Here is a 20,509-nt window from a genome sequence, read left to right as displayed (position 1 = left end):
CTCCACATGCCCACTGGACCTTCACTCCATGTCCCACTATCCTCTTCCTCTCCCAAAAGATTTCCTTTCTGACATCTATTTTTGTAAGTGCCAGTGCCATTCTCCTAAGTACTATCATCAAAAACCCTTGACATTTATCAGGGAACTGAAGGGCCCCCAAAGTAATGTGTATCTCTAAACCTAAGGGATAGAGTTTAGAAAAAATTAGACACATAAATCAGGAAATGATAGACTCTTCAAATGAAAAAATTTTTAAAAAGGCTCACAGTGGATGAAACTAGCCATCTGTGACTCTTCCCCAAAGTGACTTCTTGTAAATATAATTTGTAGATATACTGCAGATGAGATTAAGATGCTTCCCAATAATTCACCTGGGAGCTACCCACCTAGAATGTAATTCATGTAAGATGAGCTGTTACCTTGGCAACTGCGACATGTAATGAGGATAGGAGGCAGTTAATACTGTAATGACAGAAGATGCTGGTAACTAGTTAGAGATGGAGGAAAAAGAACATTGGAGAGTCAGTGTTTATCCAGCATTGTTCAAGCAACAGGAACATTGCTCTGGTAAAGGTGTTACAAATAACTCAGCCAAAGAGTGCCCTCAAAACCGTTCAGCTCAATATGTTAAAAGTACAAGTGATAGTTTCGCTTCTCAGGTACAATAATAGCTGGTGGATATAACCTTGTATAGAAGATAAGAATATTTCAGCCACTAGAAACTATATTCCTCCCTGGCATTTTGCTTTATAGCCAGTCTCCTATAAATCTGCTTAGTGTAAGTTAGTCGCTCAGAGTCTAAATCACTTCCACAGGAACTGATGGAATCTAGTTCTCATTTTCACAGACTGGACTATGGGAGCTTCACCAAGATTCATCAATTCACCTTTTTCTCTGATATCTTAGGTGTTTTCCCCTAATTATCAATGTAATGTCTGTTACTTGCAGAAAAAAAATAGAAAGTACACAAATGGAAAAAAATCTTGCAAATTATCACCCTCAAGTCCAGTCTCTAGAGGCAATCATTGTAAATATTTGGCATATTGCTTTCCAATGCATTTTTTTTCTTTTTCAGCCCCACCTGTGACCCTACACCACAGTTGCAACAATGCTAGATCCCCAAACTACTGCACCCAGCCAGGCATCAAACTGGCACTGCCCCAGAGACAAGCTGGATCATTAATCCACAGAGCCGTAGTGCAAACTCCCCAATGCATTTTCTTCTTTACAAATATAAAATCACACTGAATGCTCTTTATCCTGCCCTTTTTACTTAAGGTTGCCTTCTACGCATATTTCCAATTCATTACAAACTTTTCAAAGACAAGTTTAAGTTAAAATTTTTTTTGGCTGCTCTTGTGGCATGTGGAACTTCCTGGGCCAGGGACTGAACCCTCATCACAGCAGCTACCCAAGATGATGCAGTGACAACGCAGGATCCTTAACTGACTGTGCCACAAAAGAACTCCTTAAGTTAAATTTTTTGTTGAAGCATAACATATATACAGAAAAGTGCGCATATCAGAAGAGTACAACTTGGAAGTTTCCTTGTGGCACAGCAAGATAAGTTTCCAGCGTTGCTGCAGCTGTGTCCCAGACTGCAAATGGGGCACAGGTTCAATCCCTGGCCCAGGAACTTCCACATACTGAGGGTGTGGCCAAAAAAAAAAAAAAAAGAGTATGACCTGATGAATTTTCACAAAGGGAATCTATCTGTACAACCAGCACCTGGATGAAGAAACAGAATAATATCAGCACCTCAGAAGCCCCCTCGTGCCCCCTGCCAGCCACTCCCTTCACCCTAAAAGTAATGTCATCCTGACATTTTTATTATTATTATTATTATAGTTGATTTACAATGTTTTGTCAAGTTCTGTTGTGCAACAAAGTGATGCAATCACATACATTTCCCTGTGCCGTACAGTAGGATCCCATTGCCCATCCATTCCAAATATAACAGTTTGCATCCAAAAAAGGCCCCCAAATGCTCATCCATCCCACTTTCTCCCCTTTCCCCCTTGGGAACCCCAAGTCTGCTCTTTTTGGCCATGATCTGTTTCTGGGTTTTTTTGTTGTTACTATTTTTAGATAGGATCATTTGTTCCATATTTTAGGTTCCACAAATAAGTGTGATCTTATGGTATTTGTCCTTTTATTTCTGGCTTACTTCACTTAGTATGAGGATCTCTAGATCCATCCATGTTGTTGCAAATGGCATTAGTTTGTCTTTTTTAATGGCTGAGTAATATTCCAGTGCATATTCGTACCACATCTTCTTAATCCATTCATCTGTCGATGGGCATTTAGGTTGTTTCCATGTCTTGGCTATTGTGAACATAGCAGTGCATGTATTTTTTCAACGAAAGTTTTGTCTGGATATATGCCCAGGAGTGGAATTGCTAGATCATACAATAGCTCGATATTTAGTTTTCTGAGGTAACTCCATACTGTTCTCCATAGTGGTTGTACCAATTTACATGCCCACCAGCAGTAGAGGAGGGTAACTTTTTCTCCACACCCTCTCCAGCATTTGTTATTTGTTGACTTGTTAACAATGGCCATTCTGACTGGTGTGAGATGGTACCTTACCGTAGTTTTGATTTGCATTTCTCTAATAATTAGTGATATTGAGCATTTTTTCATATGCCTGTTGGCCATCTGTATGTCTTCTTTGAAGATATCCTGACTTCAAAGAGTATAATATTTAATGTCTCTGCAATAGTCTATGGACAGACTTTATTTTACATAACCATTCCCTATGTTTCTGATGTTGGACCTCGAAGAGAGTTTTTTATTTTTAACTTTGAGAGTCTCTGCATATATCTTTGTTTACATCTCTACTTTCTTAGAATAGATTCCTAGAGGTGGAATTTCTAGGGCAAATTGTATGAGATGTTTAAAGGCTCTGGATTCAAATTGCTTTCCAGGAAGTTTGTATCAATTTACAATCCCACCAGCAATGTGTGAGCATGTCTGTATCACTGCCCATCGTCTTTTTAAATCTTCAACAATTTTATAGGTAAAATAAGATTATCTACTTGGTCATAATTTTTATCAAAAAACCACTTTGCATATTCTGTGATTACTAGTGAGGTAGAACAAAGCATTACTTTGACCAGTTATGTTTTTTTCCTGTGAATTATCATTCTATGCCTTTGCCAAGGTCTCTATTGGGATCACTTTTTTTTTATCAGTTTATATAGCTCTTTATACAATGAAAGTAATGACCTTTTGCCGTAGCTGTTTGTTTTTCTGTTTATGATTAAATTTGTTATATTTTCATCATATAGAAGTTTTTAAGATTTATGAAGTAAAATCTACCTACATGGTGATTTTTTTCCCTACTATTTTCTGTTTAGAGAGTCCTTCTACGTCCAAATTTCAGATACATATTTATTTTAGGGTTTTTATGATTTTTTTTTTTTTGGCTTTCCAACTAATTCACCTGGAAATTGAGTTGATGTGTAGTAGTAGGGCTCATTTTTCATGGGCATCACTGGGGTGCTTGTGAAAAACCCAGATATTCTTGAGCCCTACCCCCTTGAGATTTCAGATCTGTAGGTGTCGGGTGGGGCTCAGGAACCCACACTTGTTACAATCATCCCAGCTGATCACCTGGCACATGCCACCCTCCCCCACCTCCTCCACCCCCCCACCCCGTGCACACTTTGAGAAACTCTTACAGAATACAGTGTAGGAGTTCCCATTGTGGCACAAGGGAAACAAATCTGACTAAGAACCAAGAGGCTGTGGGTTCGAACCCTGGCCTCGCCCAGTGGGTAAAGGATCCAGTGTTGCCATGAGCTGGTGTAGATCGCAGACACAGCTCGAATCTGATGTTGCTGTGGCTGTGGCATAGGCTGGCACTTGTAGCTCCGATTGGACCTGTAGCCTGGGAACCTCCATATGCCTCGGGCATGACCCTAAAAAGCAGAAAAAAAAAAAAAAGAATGCAGTGTAGCCAACTTAATACAGAGACTCAGCACCTCCCATCTAGATGACTATAACAGGCTTCCTCAGCTTCCAGGTCACTAGACCCTAAAATCTACCCTAGATTTCGCTCCAGAATCATCTCATGAAAAACTCTTCACTAGTTGCCTGTTGTTAAGAGAACTAGATGGAACACCTCAGCCCAGTAGTCCAGGTCGTTCCTTATCTTCCTGGACCTATTGCTCTCCAGTGACTTCAGTACTACAATCCCTTCCAGCCAGGCCTGCCTCCTCTCGAGCCTTGGAGACAGACACATTGCTCTTTCCTGTTTTCATGTTGCAGCCCTCACCTCTTCTCCAGTTATTCAAATTCTATGCATTCACTTCAGTTCTCCTTCTCTTCCTTCCCTGACTACCAAGAAGATTTGCTGCTTTCCTAGAATTACCAAGGCCCATGGTTGTGTATCCTGATTTTGTGAATCTTTCCATCAGGTCACACAATCTCTAGGGTGCAGTCTGTGTCTATCCCTCATTTCCTCTAACACCATTCTAGGTGCAAGGAATGCACACCTAAAGAAAGTGGTTAGTGGAACCAAACCAGCCCTAACAGCCAAATGATTTTATTTATTTATTTATTTTATTTTTTTGGTCTTTTTGCTTTTTCTAGGGCTGCTCCAGTGGCATATGGAGGTTCCCAGGCTAGGGGTCTAATCAGAGCTGTAGCCGCTGGCCTACGCCAGAGCCACAGCAACACAGGATCTGAGCCACGTCTGTGACTTCCACCACAGCTCACGGCAACACCAGATCCTTAACCCACTGAGCAAGGCCAGGGATCGAACCCACAACCTCATGGTTCCTAGTCTGATTCGTTAACCACTGCGCCACGAACGGGAACTCCACTAGGTGATTTTAAAACATGGTATTTCTGAAAGCTAATGCTGTAGCTTCTCAGAAATCCTTTCCTTGGTCCAAATTGAGAATATTTGACAAATTTCTAGAGACTTTGCTTTGTGGTGATTTTGTTTGCTGATAACAAAGTTAAGCAAAGTTTATCTTGGTTTCAGTTTTTATTTAATTTAACAATATTGCTTATCACCTATGACATGTTCATTTAGTGACTTTCCACTTGAAGAGTCTAACCTTTTCCATAATATGGGATATTTCTTTCCCCTCTTACAAATGTAATGATTTCTCTTGTAGAGAAGAGCATGGTTTATCAGATTAAATATATATATATATAAGTGTTAATGGCTAAATAATTATATTATAGATTCCTTAATCTCTTTTCTCTCTGTACCCCTCAGGGTTCTGCCTTTTCAAATGACAGACTTGCTTTAAATGAGTTTGCTTGGATGCTCAGAGCAGGTGGGGGGGCTGGTGAGCAAAAATATGCCCTTTTCCTTTCAGCAGACAAGGTGGGATTCAATTCGATTTATCAAATATTTATTGATCTCCTATTGTACACCTGGCTCTGTGCTAGGCACAACAAAGGATGATATGATAAAATGATAAAAGAGCAGAAGGACATGGGAAAGAGAAGAAAGGGAAGAAGTGAGGAAAGGAATAGAGATGGCTTGCCAAATAAGAGGGGATTAAAAAGACAGAAAGGGAGAAAAGACCCCAAAATGCATTTTCTGGCCTGATTCCATTTTTTTTAGGGCCATATGTGTGGCATATGGAAGTTCCCAGGCTAGGGGTCCAATCTGAGTTGCAGCTGCCAGCCTACATCACAGCCACAGCAACATGGGATCAGAGTCAAGTCTGAGACCTACACCACAGCTCACAGCAATGCTAGAACAGGGCCAGGGATCACATCCTCATGGATCCTAGTCGGGTCCATTTTTGCTGAGCCACAATGGGAACTCCTGGCCTGGCCCACCTAATAGCACAGTGCAGGCATACCTGAAGTGGTGGTTGAGCTCCAATTTTGCTTAAGCGCCATTAGAGCAGTTAAGAAGGCCACAATTTGAATCAAGAATTTACCCCCTCAAGTCTTTAGAATAGGAAGTAAAGATCTCTCTTTTTTCCTTTCTTTATAAAAATAAAGAAAGTGGCTGTGGATTTTAGTGGATTGAAAATTTTTTCATTGAGGTAGAGTTGATTTACAATACTATATTGGTTTCAGGTATATAACATAGTGATTCAAAATTTTTATAGATTATACTCTAAAGTTATTAAAAAATATTGGGTATATTCCCTGTGCTGTAAAATATATCCTTGTAGTTTATTTATTCTATACATCATACAGAGATATTTTTCAAGACAAATGATATATATGCACGTGTGTGCACATGTGTATATACACAGTATGTAATATTATTTTTGAATGACAGTACCTAATATTTATTGAGTGCATGCTTACTCTCTTCTAAGTATTTTGCATGTATTAACTTATTTAATTTTTATCTCAGTCCAGTGAGGTAGGTGCAATTATTATAAGCATTATTTCAGATGAATAAACTGAAGCACTGAGCAATTAAGTAACCAGCCCAAATTCACACAGATTATAAGTGGCAGATCTGTGCTTTGATTCTTGGTTTAGTTGACAGTGTTTGCTGTTATTTAAGTTACTGGGCCACTCCTGTACTCCCTAGGGTTAATGCACTGCCTTGCACATAATAGTCATGTTATCCTTTGAATAAATAAATAACTGAAATGCTGACTATAAGTACTTTTCATTTAAGCCCAATTACTATTAAACATATAAATCGAGTGTCATAAAATGTAGATTAACTTTGCTGTAAATTTTACTCTATTAAAATAAAGATTTTTATCAACACGCATGTGTGCATCCTTCAACGTTCTCTTACTCGTTTGGCTAGGCTCTTGACCTCCTTGAAAATCACAGGAATCACTGAACGTAGTTCAGGAGCTGGTAAGTGAACTCGTGTGTGGTATCTAGGCTCCTTCCAACTTTGTAGTTGAAGAAAAACAATTCTTCCTAGGTTTTAAGATTTAGTAGCCCTGCATGGAATCCACTTACCAGGTTTACCTTGTCATAGTAACACAATATTTTTCTGATATAATAGAAAATAAAGGGTGAGCGAAAGCCTGAAAAACCCTATGATCCATAGTAGGGGTGATTTTTAAAAAAAGTTGCAATTTGAGGAAATCATCCCACTCTTCACCTCCCAATCTTCCAATCCATTATGGATCCGATGCCTGAAATTCTACCCTTAGAAACTCTTGTTTTGTTTGAAAGGGTTAAACTGCAAATACCCTCGACGGGGATAGCTCTGTTTACGCTTTAGTGCGAATTTCTAAGTGACTTTTGGAGGTTTATCCAGATTCACCAATGGGAACGTGAGGAGAGCAGGCAGTGGGCGGGTCGCGCGGAAGAATGGGGTGGGGAGGAGAACTTGGGAGGAAGGCGCGAGGCAAAAAGCCCGGCTATGAGAGCTATGGGGGGGGGGGTCTCTAGAGAAGTGCGCCGGGCAAAGCCGGAGGAGGGCTTCCTGAGACGTGCTGCCTGGGGCCGGGCCCGCTAGTGCCCCGTGGGAACCCCGCGTCCTTCCGCGCCCGCCCCGGGCTGGGTGCGTGCGCGTCGGGAGTCAAGGCGCCGGGCGCACCAGGAAGTGACTCTCTCCCGTGGCTGCGATCCCGGCCCTTAGCTGATCTCTTCATGACCTGCCTCCGGTTTGTAAGAGGATTGGTTACGAAGGTAAGGGAGGGGTACCTGGAGTGTCCGAAAACTCGATTTATCCCCTACACTACAGAAAACTGTTTACTGCGCCAAACTGCCCGGGCCGCCAGGAGTTGGAAAGACAGGCCTGCGTGTAGTCACGTCCAGCCCAGCATTCACCTGTGCTCTGACCTCTGCCTTACCCCTTCCCAGCTCCCCAGGCCCTTCAGCCGGCCCAAGTTCAAGGGTAGCCTTTCCAAGTGTTTCTTCCATGTTACCCTTCTTACAAACGCGGTGGACAGAATTTGCCCAGAGAAGACAGGGATGGAGGGGCTGGTGAAGGGGCTGCAGTCAGGACGGAGCAGCAACCCCCTCTGTCCATCAGGTTTAGCCAGGAACCATGTTTGGGGCCAGGCCAACTGTAGGAAGGGTGAACGGAGAGTGTAAGCAGTATCCTCTTCAGTGGGTGAACATTTTGCTCTAAGGAGATCTTGGCTCTGGGAGGATCAGACCTACCACGTAGTCTCTGCTTTGAACCCCTCTGAGCATTTCAGACTGGTTAGCTATTCCAGACTGAAAAAGTTAGTCTACCTTCCTATTTGGCAGCTCTGGATCCTGAGTCCCTTTCTGATCAATTCCTGAGGCAGAAATGGAGCAGTTATTACACACTTTTTTTCTTTTTTTGAACCCAAGCATTTATTTAAAACAAAGAACTTTAACAACAAAATAGTCTTTTCTGTGAACAAATGCCCCCTCTGACATCAAGAAACGAACAACTATAACTCACTCTGACTGTTATTACTGTGCCACCTAGAAAAATATGTTTCTTTTTTTTTTTTTGTCTTTTGTCTTTTTTTTTTGTTGTTGTTGTTGTTGCTATTTCTTGGGCCGCTCCCGCGGCATATGGAGATTCCCAGGCTAGGGGTCGAATTGGAGCTGTAGCCACGGGCCTACGCCAGAGCCACAGCAACGCGGGATCCGAGCCACGTCTGCAACCTACACCACAGCTCACGGCAATGCCGGATCGTTAACCCACTGAGCAAGGGCAGGGACCGAACCCGCAACCTCATGGTTCCTAGTCGGATTCGTTAACCACTGCGCCACGACGGGAACTCCGAAAAATATATTTCATTACAGAAATTACCAAGTATGATGAGAGGCTCTTTACCAGGAGAGATAGATGTCTGGTTGGCACCCTGGAATAGTGGAGTCCTTTCTTAGACTATGTCTGGTTTTTTTTTTTTTTTTTTTGGGCCGCACCGGTGGCATATGCAAGTGCCCAGGCTAGGGGTCGAATCGGAACTGCAGCTGCTGGCCACAGCCACAGCAATGCAGGATCTGACCGTGTCTGTGACCTAAACCACAGCTCACGGCAACGTGAGATCCTTAACCCACTGAGCGAGGCCAGGGATGGAACCTGCATCCTCATGGATGCTAGTTGGATTCATTTCCGCTGTACCACAATGGGAACTCCTATGCCTGGTAATCTGGAAAAAGAAACCTATAAGGACAAGGGGTCTAGGGCAAGGGGAGCATGGTTACCATGTCAGTCACCAGGGAGAGGGCCCACACATTCACCAAAAATTTTCCATGTCATGGGGTAGGGATAGCTGTGTTCAGATTCCTCAGTTCCCTTGTCCCCCCTCCTCTGACAACCCCTAAATGGGCCTTCGTACTTCTCTGTCTGCTGGAGGCACTGGGCCGCCTGAGTCTCGCCCTCCAAACCATTCTTTGTCTCCTGCCCCTTCACACATTTCCTCTCTCTGGCTTTTGCTTTTCCTCCTATCAAACACACACATTTATCTCACCTTGGAAAAGGTCTATCATAGGTCCCACACTTGATAGTATTGACAGGTGGTCCAGGGAAGGCCTTAGCTTGCTACACTTGAGCAGACACTAATGCAGAGGGTAGGAAAGTTTGTATGCTATTTTTTTTTGTTTGTTTGTTTTGGTTTTTTGTTTGTTTGTTTGTTTTGCTTTTTAGGGTTGCACGCATGGCATATGGAAGTTCCCAGGCTAGGGGTCGAATCAGAGCTGCAGTTGCCAGCCAGCCATGGCAGTGGTGGGATCCAAGCCACGTCTGCAACCTACACTACAGCTCACGGCAATGCTGGATCCTTAACCCACTGAGCAAGGCCAGGGATCGAACCCAAGTCCTCAGGGATACTAGTCAGATTCATTTCTGTTGTGCCACAATGGGAATTGCCTGTGTGTTGTTTTTTAAGTTTCCACATAATTGTTCTTATCCTCACAGCATGTACACGCATGATTATATCTCGCCGTTTCTCAGGTGGGACACATTGAGCTACAAGGAATTCAAGTGACATGCTTCGAATCAGAGCCTGAGGCACGGCTGTGACACACATTGAGTAGCTGCTGTTTTAGGCATAGTCCTGAGAACTTCCTATATAAGTGAGCACATGTAATTCTTCATACCATACCCTGAAAGCTAGGTGTTAGCAGTCCTATTTGTATAGATGGTGACACTGAGATTCATAGCACTTAATTAACTTGCCCAAAGTCACCAAGCTGGTGAGAAGCACAGCCCCAGAGCCCATGTTCCTAACTACTTGCCCCTTCCTGGGAGTTGAGTGGAGTTTGGTATCACTAACACCTGAATTCTGGGCTAGCTTAAATTTATTTCTGTTAGAACTTTCACCAGGGTCCTGCTCGGTTACAATTTCACATATAAGTGGTATCATATGGTATTTGTCTTTCTTTTTCTGTCTTACTTAGTATGAGAATCTCTAGTTGGATCCTTGTTGCTGTAAATGGCCTTATTTTGTCCTTTTTTATGGCTGAGTAGTATTCCATTGTGTGTATGTACCAAATCTTAATTCATTCATCAGCCAATGGACATTTAGGTTGTTTCCATGTCTTGGCTACTGTGAATAGCGATGCAGTGAACATAGGGGTGCATGTATCTTTTTGAATTATAATTTTGTCTGGATATATACCCAGGAGTGGAATTTTTGGATCATATAGTAATTCTATCCTTAGTTTTCTGAGGGATCTCCATTCTGCTTTTCGTAGTGTCTATAACAACTGACATTCCCACCAACAGTGTAGGAGGGTTCCCTTTTTTGCCGTGGAAGAATCTTTGTGAATAAATCTATTCCATACATGGATTTTAAATATATGTCATTCTGGGAGTTCCTGCTATGGTGCAGCAGCTTAAGGATACAGCATTGTCTCTGCGGGTTTGATCCCCTGCCTGGTGCAGAGGGTTAAGGATCCAGTGTTGCTGCAGCTGTGGCTCAGATTTGATCCCTGGCCCAGGAACTTCCATATACTGTGGATGTGGCCAAAAAAATAAATAAATAAATAGGAGTTCCCATTATGGCTCAGTGGGTCAAGAACCTGACATAGTGTCCTTGAGGATGAAAGTCCAATCCCTGACATCACTCAGTGGGTTTAAAGATCTGGTGTTGCCACAAGCTGTGGTGTAGGTCGCAGATGTGGCTTGGATTTGGTGTTGCCGTGGCCAGGGCATAGGCTGGCAGCTGTAGCTCCAATTTGAGCCTTAGCTCCCGGAACTTCCATATGCTGCAGGTTCAGCCCTAAAATAAATATATTTAATTCTAATTAAGGTATGACTTAACATTGGGATGAGATCCAAGGTAGAGGACAAGAGCAAAAAAAACGTTATGTCAAAACCTATCAGTGAGGTGTCTGGCCAAGACCATTTACATGAATTGGGTACTCAAAAAAGTTACCCATCTATGGTCAGGCACTATAATGTAAATAGGCAACAACTTAGAGTCCTGTGTTGGAGGAAGAGGAATTCCTTCCTCTTTCCAAAGTGAGACCCTTCACCTGTTCTAATTCTTTCAGCTTTTGACTCACAGTTACTCCCATTATTCCTTCCCCCCTGCTTCCCTCCTTTAATTGCCACCTCCACTCAGTCCCATACTATCCTTAAACATCATGACAGTTATAATTAACACTTACTGAGTTTTTCCCAGATACTGGAAATGCTGTGTTCAGAGCTTTACAAACATCATCTGTATTTAATCTCCTGCTAAGTGCTTTTTGTTAGTTGTCTTTTAACTCTTAACAACCACTCTATGAGGCAAGTGCTATTATTATTTCCATTTTACAGATGAAAAAAAGGAAGGTCAGAAAGAATGATTAACCTGCCAAAGGCCACCTCGCTAGTAAGCCGTGGAGCCAGGGGACCAGTCAGGTCTGCCTGACTCTAGTGTCTGTGTGCCTAAGCTCCTCAAACTTCATTTGTCCTGACTTCCTTCCACTTCCCATTGCCTTATTTCCCCCTCTTTTCTTTGGCCTGAGTCTTACTGGATGCATCAGTGCTTTTCCCAAAAGGCATCTCCCTTGGCCTCCAAGTTCCACACTCTCCTGGTTCTCCCAGGTCACCAGCATTTCTTCTTGCTTTCCAAGTATTGCTTTTGTCCCAGGTTTAGTCATTTTATTCTTCTCTTTACTAAAAGCTCTTTTTTTTTTTAATTTAAAGCTTGTATTTCTTCCTTCCTCCCTTCCTTCCTTCCTTCCTTCCTTCCTTCCTTCCTTTCTTTCTTTCTTCCTTTCTTTCTTTCTTTCTTTCTTTCTTTCTTTCTTTCTTTCTTTCTTTCTTTCTTTCTTTCTTTCTTTCTTTTTCTTTCTTCCTTTCTTTCTTTTAGGGCTGCACCCGTGTCATATGGAGTTCCCAGGCTAGGGGTCAAATTGGAGCTGCAGCTGCCAGCCTACAACATAGCCACAGCAATGCCAGAACTGAGCCATGTCTGTGACCTACACCACAGCTCATGGCAACGCCAGATCCTTAACCCACTGAGCGAGGCCAGGGATTGAACCCACAACCTCATGGCTCCTAGTCGGATTCGTTTCCATTGTGCCATAATGGGAACTCCTAAAGCTTGTATTTCTCTTGGACACTTGACCAAATCTCTAGCCTTGACTTCTCTCCTGACCTGTGGTACTGCTTCTCTACTTGCTTGTTAGATGCAATATCCATTTGGATATTTCCCTCCCGTTTCAAACACATGCCTCAAACATGACTTTGCTTTTTATAAACTTCCATATTTCATCTTTACTACATGAAGCCTCTATCAACTCCCTTTGCCTTCACAATAAAGTGCATATTTTATTCAGGCATTAAAGTTCTTCCAGATCTCCTGTTGATGTAACTTTTTAGCCTTATTTCCACTATTCCCTAAAATGAGCTACCATTTTAGCTGGACTGGTCTAGCCACTCTCTTCCAAATATCTGGTTCACCTTTGTGCCATCCTTTAAGACCTGGTGCAAGGCCTGTTTGCTCTGGGAGGCCTTTCCTGAGAACTCATCAGGAACCAGGCATATTGTGTTATGTATTATCTATTGATCTTCTCAATTAGAATATAGCCGTTGTAACCCCTCTGGCATCTAGTGTAGCATAGTGCCTGGCATGTAGTAAGCACTTACTAAAGATAGATAAATATTAGTTGATGGGTTGGTTGTTGAGTGGGAGGGCAGAAGATGGAGAGGGACTGGCCATAGAAGTGTATCCAGAGAGTTGAACTCTTTCCTGGAGGACTAGAACTATCTTTTCCTTATCTTTTTTAAAAACAATTATTTATTTATGTGTTTGCTTGTTTATTTATTTATTTTTGCTTTTTAGGGCCACACCCACGGCATATGGAAGTTCCCAGGCTAGGGATCAAATTGGAGCTACACCTGTCAGCCTACACTACAGCTCACAGCAACGCCAGATCCAAGCCACGTCTGCGACCTACACTGCAGCTCACAGCAACGCTGGATCCCCGACCCACTGAGCGATGCTGGGGATCAAAACCACATCCCCATAGATACTAGTTGGATTCGTTTCTGCTGCACCACAATGGAAACTCCTCTTTTCTTCATCTTTTGGGAGCCTAAGCCAGTGCGTATGGTGTGCAATAAATTCAGTTCTTCCAAGTGTTGACTCTGTTCCAGGCACTGTACTCATTGCTGGGTTTCTCTAAGGTTTGTAAATGAATGAAGGGCTTTGGCGGTTGTGCCTCTGTTTCCCAGCTTCTGTTTGCCCACCTTTCAGGCAGGTGAATTTTAGTGTTTCTGTGATTGGCAGGTGTTAAGGTCCTGATGCACAGCCTGAGATGCTTCCTCTCCAGGGTGGGTCCCTTCTCCAAACCGGGACTGTTCCCCTGGTGTGCCACAAAGTCTCCAGCTTGGTCACAGCTATTTCTGGGCTCAGCGTGTAAGGGAAACTTCACCCATGTGGTAGCCAAGAAGCATCAAAGAGGACAACAGAAAAGTCAGAAGAAACCAAGACATTGTGGGCCACTAGATGGTTCCTGGCAGGAAAGGTAAGGCCCTGGTTGATATCCCTTCCTCTTAACAAGTCTGAATCTCCAGGCCTGTTGAAGTTCTGTATTCCTGACAAACAGTGTGGCATTTCAGAGATTCATGGAAGCAGCTCAGGTAGGATACCCAGGGCAAACCTCAGACATCTAAGGGATGTTGGTGGAAATGCTTTTGGACTGCAGAAAATTTTCTCCTTGCTGTTATGTGTGTTACTGTCAGAAAGGGCCTATTAAATGGGGACCATATCTCTAAAAAGGTCCAGGGCAGGTATGCTGAAAAGCAGGGAGTCAGAGGTTAGATGGATTAGAAATGAAGAGTCCCATTGCAGCCATTCAAACACAAATATACCTCATTTTATGCAACAAATGTATTTTCTAAATTAAATTATACTTTAAAAGCATTAGGGAGGTGAGCTATTTAAAGGAACCCAACAGTGAAGCCTTTTTGTAATAAGATTAATTACCTTCTGATAAATCTGGGTTTTTCTTATATTAGGTTTGCCCATCTGTTCTGCTTTGTTAAGTAGATAGCACCAAAATGGGCTCTTCTCCCAGACTCTGTTTCCCCAGGGGGCATGAGAGTTAGGTCTTCTGAATAAGTAAAATGCCAGAGAAAATGGTGGCAGGAAGTATTTATGCATAGTAGGTGTGCAGTACATGTTTACATAATGAATGAAGTACCTGGATTATTTCATTCAAGGCTGGCTGATGTTGTGACACCACTCTGGAGGCTGAGCTATGAAGAACAGCTCAAGGTAGGTATCCAGCTTAAGTTTTCACTCTCCCATTCCACCAGGTGACTGGTGCTAGACTTATAGGAAGCATTTTTTTTGGCCAATTTGAAAATTTCCTGGCCAGGGATTGAAGCCACACCACAGCAATGACCCAAGCCGATGCAGTGACGACGCCGGAGCCTTAATGCACTACAGCGCAAGAGAACTCTGTAGGAAGCTTGGCTTGACAAATCTACCCAGAGGCCCCAAAGGGTCTTTAAACTCAACATGCTAATGACTCTGAAATCTTCACTTCAGGCCAGTTATGTCTTCCAAACTCTAGAGCTGTATATCCAAATACCTGTTTCCTTTCTTCTTTGCTTTTTTTGTTCTTATGGTTATTCTTAGAGCTCTGTGTGTGTGAGTAGCAAGTGCTCTTGCTGTGTCATACATATAGCCCTACTTTCCAGCATGGTAGCCACTACCTACATGTGGCTATTTAAACTTAAATACAGTGAATTCTGCTATAATGCTTGCTTTAAAAACAAAAATTTGAGAGTTTCTGTCATGGCGCAGTGGAAACGAATCCTACTAGGAACCATGAGGTTGTGGGTTCGATCCCTGGCCTCGATCAGTGGGTTAAGTATCTGGCATTGCCATGAGCTGTGGTATAGGTCGCAGATGAGGCTCGGATCCTGCGTTGCTGTGGCTGTGGTGTAGGCCAGCAGCTGTAGCTCCGATTGGACCCCTAGCTTGGGAATCTCCATATGCTGCAGGTACAGCCCTAAAAAGTAAAAAATAAAAATAAAATAAAAATAAAAATCTGTTCCAATGGCTTGATCTATTAGGCAATAATTTGAACATAATGCAGATTTTACATTTGCTTAGGAGTGATTTTGTCTGCCAGAAACACTGGGTAAAAGAGGGGATTTGCCCCTGGCTTAACTGAGCTGCATAAGGATTCATACAGTGAACCTGCACATACACACCTCAGACATCTCCCAGCTCCCTCAGTTCATTAAGTGTGTTATGAGTCGCACCCATTTACCTCTGCTGTGAGAACTTTCTGTCCCACCCACTTAATCCTCCTTTCACCAGCTCATGATAACTCACACGTGGATAGCCACTTCCAGGAGCAAACTTCAGGTCCTCATCAGAGTAACGTGCCATCTTTATTGTAGTATTTATACATTGTTTAACCATTTAATGTATAAAACTGGACTAGTTTTATTAGGTTCCTATCTTTTCTCTGTGTGTTAGTGATGAAATTTTGGAATGTGTGTGCCCAACTTCACTTTCCCATGAGCCCTGTGATTTCTTTTGAGTAATTTTTGCATAGTGTGATGTAGGAATGCTTGTGTCATGTGATAGAGCTGACTGTAGAAGTTAATTACAATAAAAGAAGATTAAACATTCAGTTCCTCTGTCGCCTGAGTCACAGTTCAAATGCTCAGTAGCCACATGTAGCTAGTGTCGGCTGCCATATCACATAGAACATAACACCAATGGAGAACATTTCCATTATCATTGCACGTTCTCCTGTACTGCACGAAACATATAGCTGGAATATTCAGTCTGAAAGGTCAGATAAAATGATGAGCTTACACAAGAGCCCCACTTGACCTTTTCCTGATACCTCATTAGGCCTATTGCTATTCTCTTATTCCGAGTTCCTTATCTGCTGAGACCATGACCCATGAATCCGTAGGACAGCCTTCTCTTATCCTCTCTGTTTTCTATTCTTTAAGATAACAACTGCAGAGGTCTTTTGTTTCATTGCTTATATTCTTTTGCAGGTGAAATTTGAAGCTCAGAAGAAAATTTTACAGAGATTGGAATCTTACCTTCAAATGCTCAATGGAGTCAGTGTGACAACAGCTGCACCTAGATCTGAGGGGCTGTGTTGCTGTCTCCATCCTATTATACCTTCTGTAAGCTCCCACTTCCCTATCCTTTTATCTACTAAGTCCCCTGAATAGCTAATAATACTAGCCAATACTTACCAGTGGGCGCTTGCTGGGGACCAGACCCTGTGCTGAGTGAGTAAAAGGCATTATTGTCTTGTTTACTGTTTACAGTCACACTGAAGGAGAGACACTATCAGTTTACAGATGAATACTTGGGGCTCACAGAGATTAAGTCCCAAGGACACACATCTAGCAAGTGCCAGAGCTGAGGCTTATACTCAGGTCAATCTGATACAAAGCCCACTTTCTCAACCAGTATACTACTACCTCCTTAGAATGATTCCAAACTTTGAAAACCTTCTAATGAGGCCACAGAGAGATAGAATTTAATTTGTGGCAGAGACTGGCGAACCATGACCCTGAGGACATATATGTTTTGCTGCTTGACTTTGTAAATAAAGTTTTATCAGAACACAGCTGAGCTCACTTGTTTGTGGATTGTCTACAGATATTTTTGGACTACCATGGCAGAGTTGGATAGGACAGGGACCATATGGCCTGCAAAACCTAAAATAATTTATTTTCTGGTCGCGTACTGAAAAAGTTTTCAAACTCCTTCTCTATGGCATGATTGTAACTCCTTTCTTCTATGGAGTGTCTACAGAATGCTTTGATCTTCTCAGCCATGGACTTTCACATATGCCATACCTTCCAAGCATCATTCGTTGTCATCCAGAGAACATTCTTTCATTCCTTGTATTGTTGTCCTCTGTGGTTTTATTTGACTTATTGTCCCTTTCCTGCCCTTTTGCCTTCTCCAGCCTGTCATTGATGGCTACCGAAATAAGTCCACCTTCTCTGTGAACCGAGGTCCAGATGGCAATCCAAAGACCGTGGGGTACTACCTGGGAACTTGGAGAGGTCAGTTGAAGGCCGTGACTAGTAGAAATAACAAACCAAAGACTGAGAGGAAAGGGGAGGCTGTAGAGAACAGTGTCATTGGGAGGGGAAAGGCTTTAAAGGAGAAGGTTGAATTGGAAGTCTTTGATGCACAACACGATCACGAGGTTAATTTGGGATACTTTTTGGTGGGTACTCATTGTAATTTAGTGCTAGGAATCAATCCCCTTCCTTGCCATCCCCCCACACTTTCTTCCTCCAAAAGCCATAGGCCTGGGGAGTTCCCATCCTGGTTCAGCAGAAATGAATCTGACTAGGATCCATGAGAACGCATGTTTCATCCCTGGCCTCACTCAGTGGGTTAAGGATCCAGCATTGCTGTGAGCTGTGGTGTAGACTGCAGACACAGCTTGGATCCCGGGTTGCTGTGGCTGTGGCATAAGCTGGCGGCTACAGCTCCCATTTGGCCCCTAGCCTGTGAACTTCCATGTGCCATGAGTGTGGCCCTAAAAAGACAAAAACAAACAAACAAAAATGCCTGGTAAGCACTTCATAAATTTTTTTTCTTTTCTACTTTAAATTTTTTTTTTTTTTTTTTTTTTTTTTGCTTTTTAGGGCTGTACCTGCAACATATGGAAGTTCCTGTGCCATTCATTGAATTGGAGCTGTACCTGAGGACTACACCACAGCTACAGCAATGCCAGATTTGAGCCGCATTTGTGACCTATGCCACAACTTGCAGCAACACTGGATTCTTAACCCCCTGAGCGAGTCCAGGGATCGAACCTGCACCCTCACAGAGACAATGTCAGGTTCTTAACCCACTGAGCCACAACAGGAACTCCCAACACTTCATAAATGTTAATGCTGGTGATGCTATTTTCTCATTATCATCGTCATCATCATTTTATGTACTTTCTGTGATGGGAGCAGGTCTCCTGCTTATTCAAGAGACGCCCTTTCTATTTCACATCCCCATAACCCTGAAAACTAGAGCTTTCTCTGATAAATCCACTTTAAAGTAATTGGTAGGGCAGGTGAGTGCTGGTGAGGGAAATCACGATTGCATATTTCTGAGACTTAATTCCACTATCCATTCCCAGATTCCATTCCTGAACTTTCCATTTGCCCATTTCCAATAAATCCACTTGAAACACCATCATTTTATATTAGTCACACTGTTTAATATCCATATGCCTTAAACTACAGTTCATTAGGGCAGACACTTGGCTTCCTTTTTTTCCCCTGTGTGCTGAGTTAAATGAGTATATGACGTCAGTGTTCTGCTGTTCACTAACAGAAAAACAAAACCCATTACATTTTATTTCCCTCTTAAACTGAACAGAAAGCAGATATTCTCCTATTGTGCATTTGTGGCATGAGAGGAAATATTGTGGACTAGCTCCTTTAAGAATATGCCTTTTAATGGCCAGACCAGGAAACAGTTTTTCTCTGAAAAATGGCCTTGATCTTGAATTAGGCACTTTACTTCTTCATATCTGCATATGCCTCTTTGGAAGAGGGATTTGGCTTGCCAGGCATTTTCTTCTAAATAATCTCTTAGGAAGAAAACCATGCAAATCAAATTCTTTTTCTTTCCACAGACAGGAACATTGTCTGTGTACAGTCTAACCATCTGAAAAATATCCCCGAGAAACACAATCAAGTGGCACAGGTAATAAGGAACAAAGGCTGGGTGAAGATGACCCCGGGCATTGCATTCTGTAGCTTTTTCTCTGACATTTTAATAATAGAGCCCTTTCTAGTGCTGGAGGGGAGGAGGGGTTCGGTTCTGAAAGAGTACCTCTTAACGGTGGAGAGAACACTGCTAGTGTTTCATTTTGGAGAGAGTGGAGGGGAGGCGAGAGAACTGCATCCATTATTGCAAATGTCAAGCATCCAAGGAATTTAATAGGAAGGAAATTTAGGACAGTGAGGTATTAAAGAGGGGAATATAGCAAGTGGCAGGTGTCTGAAATATCTGGAAAGCTAGTGTTTTCAGCAGAATAGAGTTGAAAAATATGAGAGATGTAGGAGTGGGGGTGAGACATCTGCATCCTGAGGTTGGCCTCTGAGATGTTTTTATACCCATCCTTCTATTTCACGCCCTTACTATTTCTTGAGTACTTGCTATGTGCCTATTAAGTCCTCATACTGTGCTAGGTGCAGGGGATCCAGTGGCAACTCAAACAAACATGGTGCCTTCCTTCATGGAACTTAAAAAAAAGTCAATGGAGTTCCTGTCATGGCTCAGCAGAAATGAGTCTGACTAGCATCCATGAGGACGCAGGTTCAATCCCTGGCCTTGCTCAGTGGGTTAGGGATCCACTGTTGCCATGAGCTGTGGTGTAAGTTGCAGAAGCAGCTTGGATCCTGAGTTGGCTGTGGCTGTGGTGTAGGCTGGCAGCTGTAGCTCTAATTCGACCCCTAACCTCGGAACTCCCATATGCCGTGGGTGTAGCCCTTAAAAAAAAAGGCAGAAAAAAAGTGAAAAGCCTTGCTTTTGAGGGCTAAACAAGACTCCCAACTGACATACTTATTCCTTGTGTGTACATACCAGCACCTATCCACCTAATGACACTTGGGTGGTGCCTTCTGATAGGACACATCTTTTTTTAAAATTTTTTCTTTCTTTTTTGGCCACCCATGGCACATGGAGTTCTCGGGCTAGGGATCAGATCCCAGCTGCAGCTGTGACCAACTGCAGTAATGCCAGATCCTTTAATGCTTTGTCCCAGGCTGGGGATTGAACCTGTTTCCTGGCACTGCAGAGGTGCTGCTGATCCTGTTATACCACAGTGGGAACTCCCTGATAGGACCCATCTTGACCTCCAGGATTTCCTGACTAGGACACAGCTCCCATTATAGGATTATTGTCCAGAAATCTTCCTACATGACCCTTATCAACTTTTTCTCCCATTGTCTTCAATGACTGTTCTAAACTCTTACCTCTCCTCAAATTTCCTCTCCCATCACGTTTACCCTTGCTCTTGACAGATGCCTAGTTCTTCACTAGAAAATTAAGACCATCAGATGAGAAGTTCCTCTTAGCTGCTTGCCCTACCAATTGTGCTGAAATCTTAGCCCTCCTTCCCTCCTATCTCACTAAAATGCTGTCAGTCCAAGGTTATTCTTCTTCTT

General features: G+C 42.8%; 1 protein-coding gene across 3 annotated transcripts in view; it reads left to right on the top strand.

Moving 5' to 3' along the window:
* Positions 7,270–20,509, top strand: part of TRMT2B (tRNA methyltransferase 2 homolog B) — a 103,204-nt gene continuing 89,964 nt past the window's right edge. For 2 of the 3 annotated variants that reach the window (XM_021079605.1, XM_021079607.1), the window contains exons 1-6: positions 7,271–7,590; positions 13,614–13,851; positions 14,549–14,603; positions 16,358–16,492; positions 17,290–17,389; positions 18,973–19,043. In XM_021079605.1, the coding sequence (XP_020935264.1) occupies positions 13,628–13,851; positions 14,549–14,603; positions 16,358–16,492; positions 17,290–17,389; positions 18,973–19,043 (585 nt within the window). In that variant the 5' untranslated portion in view covers positions 7,271–7,590; positions 13,614–13,627. Of the gene's footprint in view, positions 7,591–13,166; positions 13,511–13,613; positions 13,852–14,548; positions 14,604–16,357; positions 16,493–17,289; positions 17,390–18,972; positions 19,044–20,509 lie in introns of all 3 variants that reach the window. The other variant, XM_021079606.1, reaches the window with a different exon arrangement.

The sequence above is a fragment of the Sus scrofa genome, chromosome X (genome assembly GCF_000003025.6).
Source record: "Sus scrofa isolate TJ Tabasco breed Duroc chromosome X, Sscrofa11.1, whole genome shotgun sequence".
Lineage (NCBI taxonomy): Eukaryota > Metazoa > Chordata > Mammalia > Artiodactyla > Suidae > Sus > Sus scrofa.
Note: the sequence above shows the minus strand (reverse complement) of the source record. Positions and strands in the feature narration are given on the sequence as shown.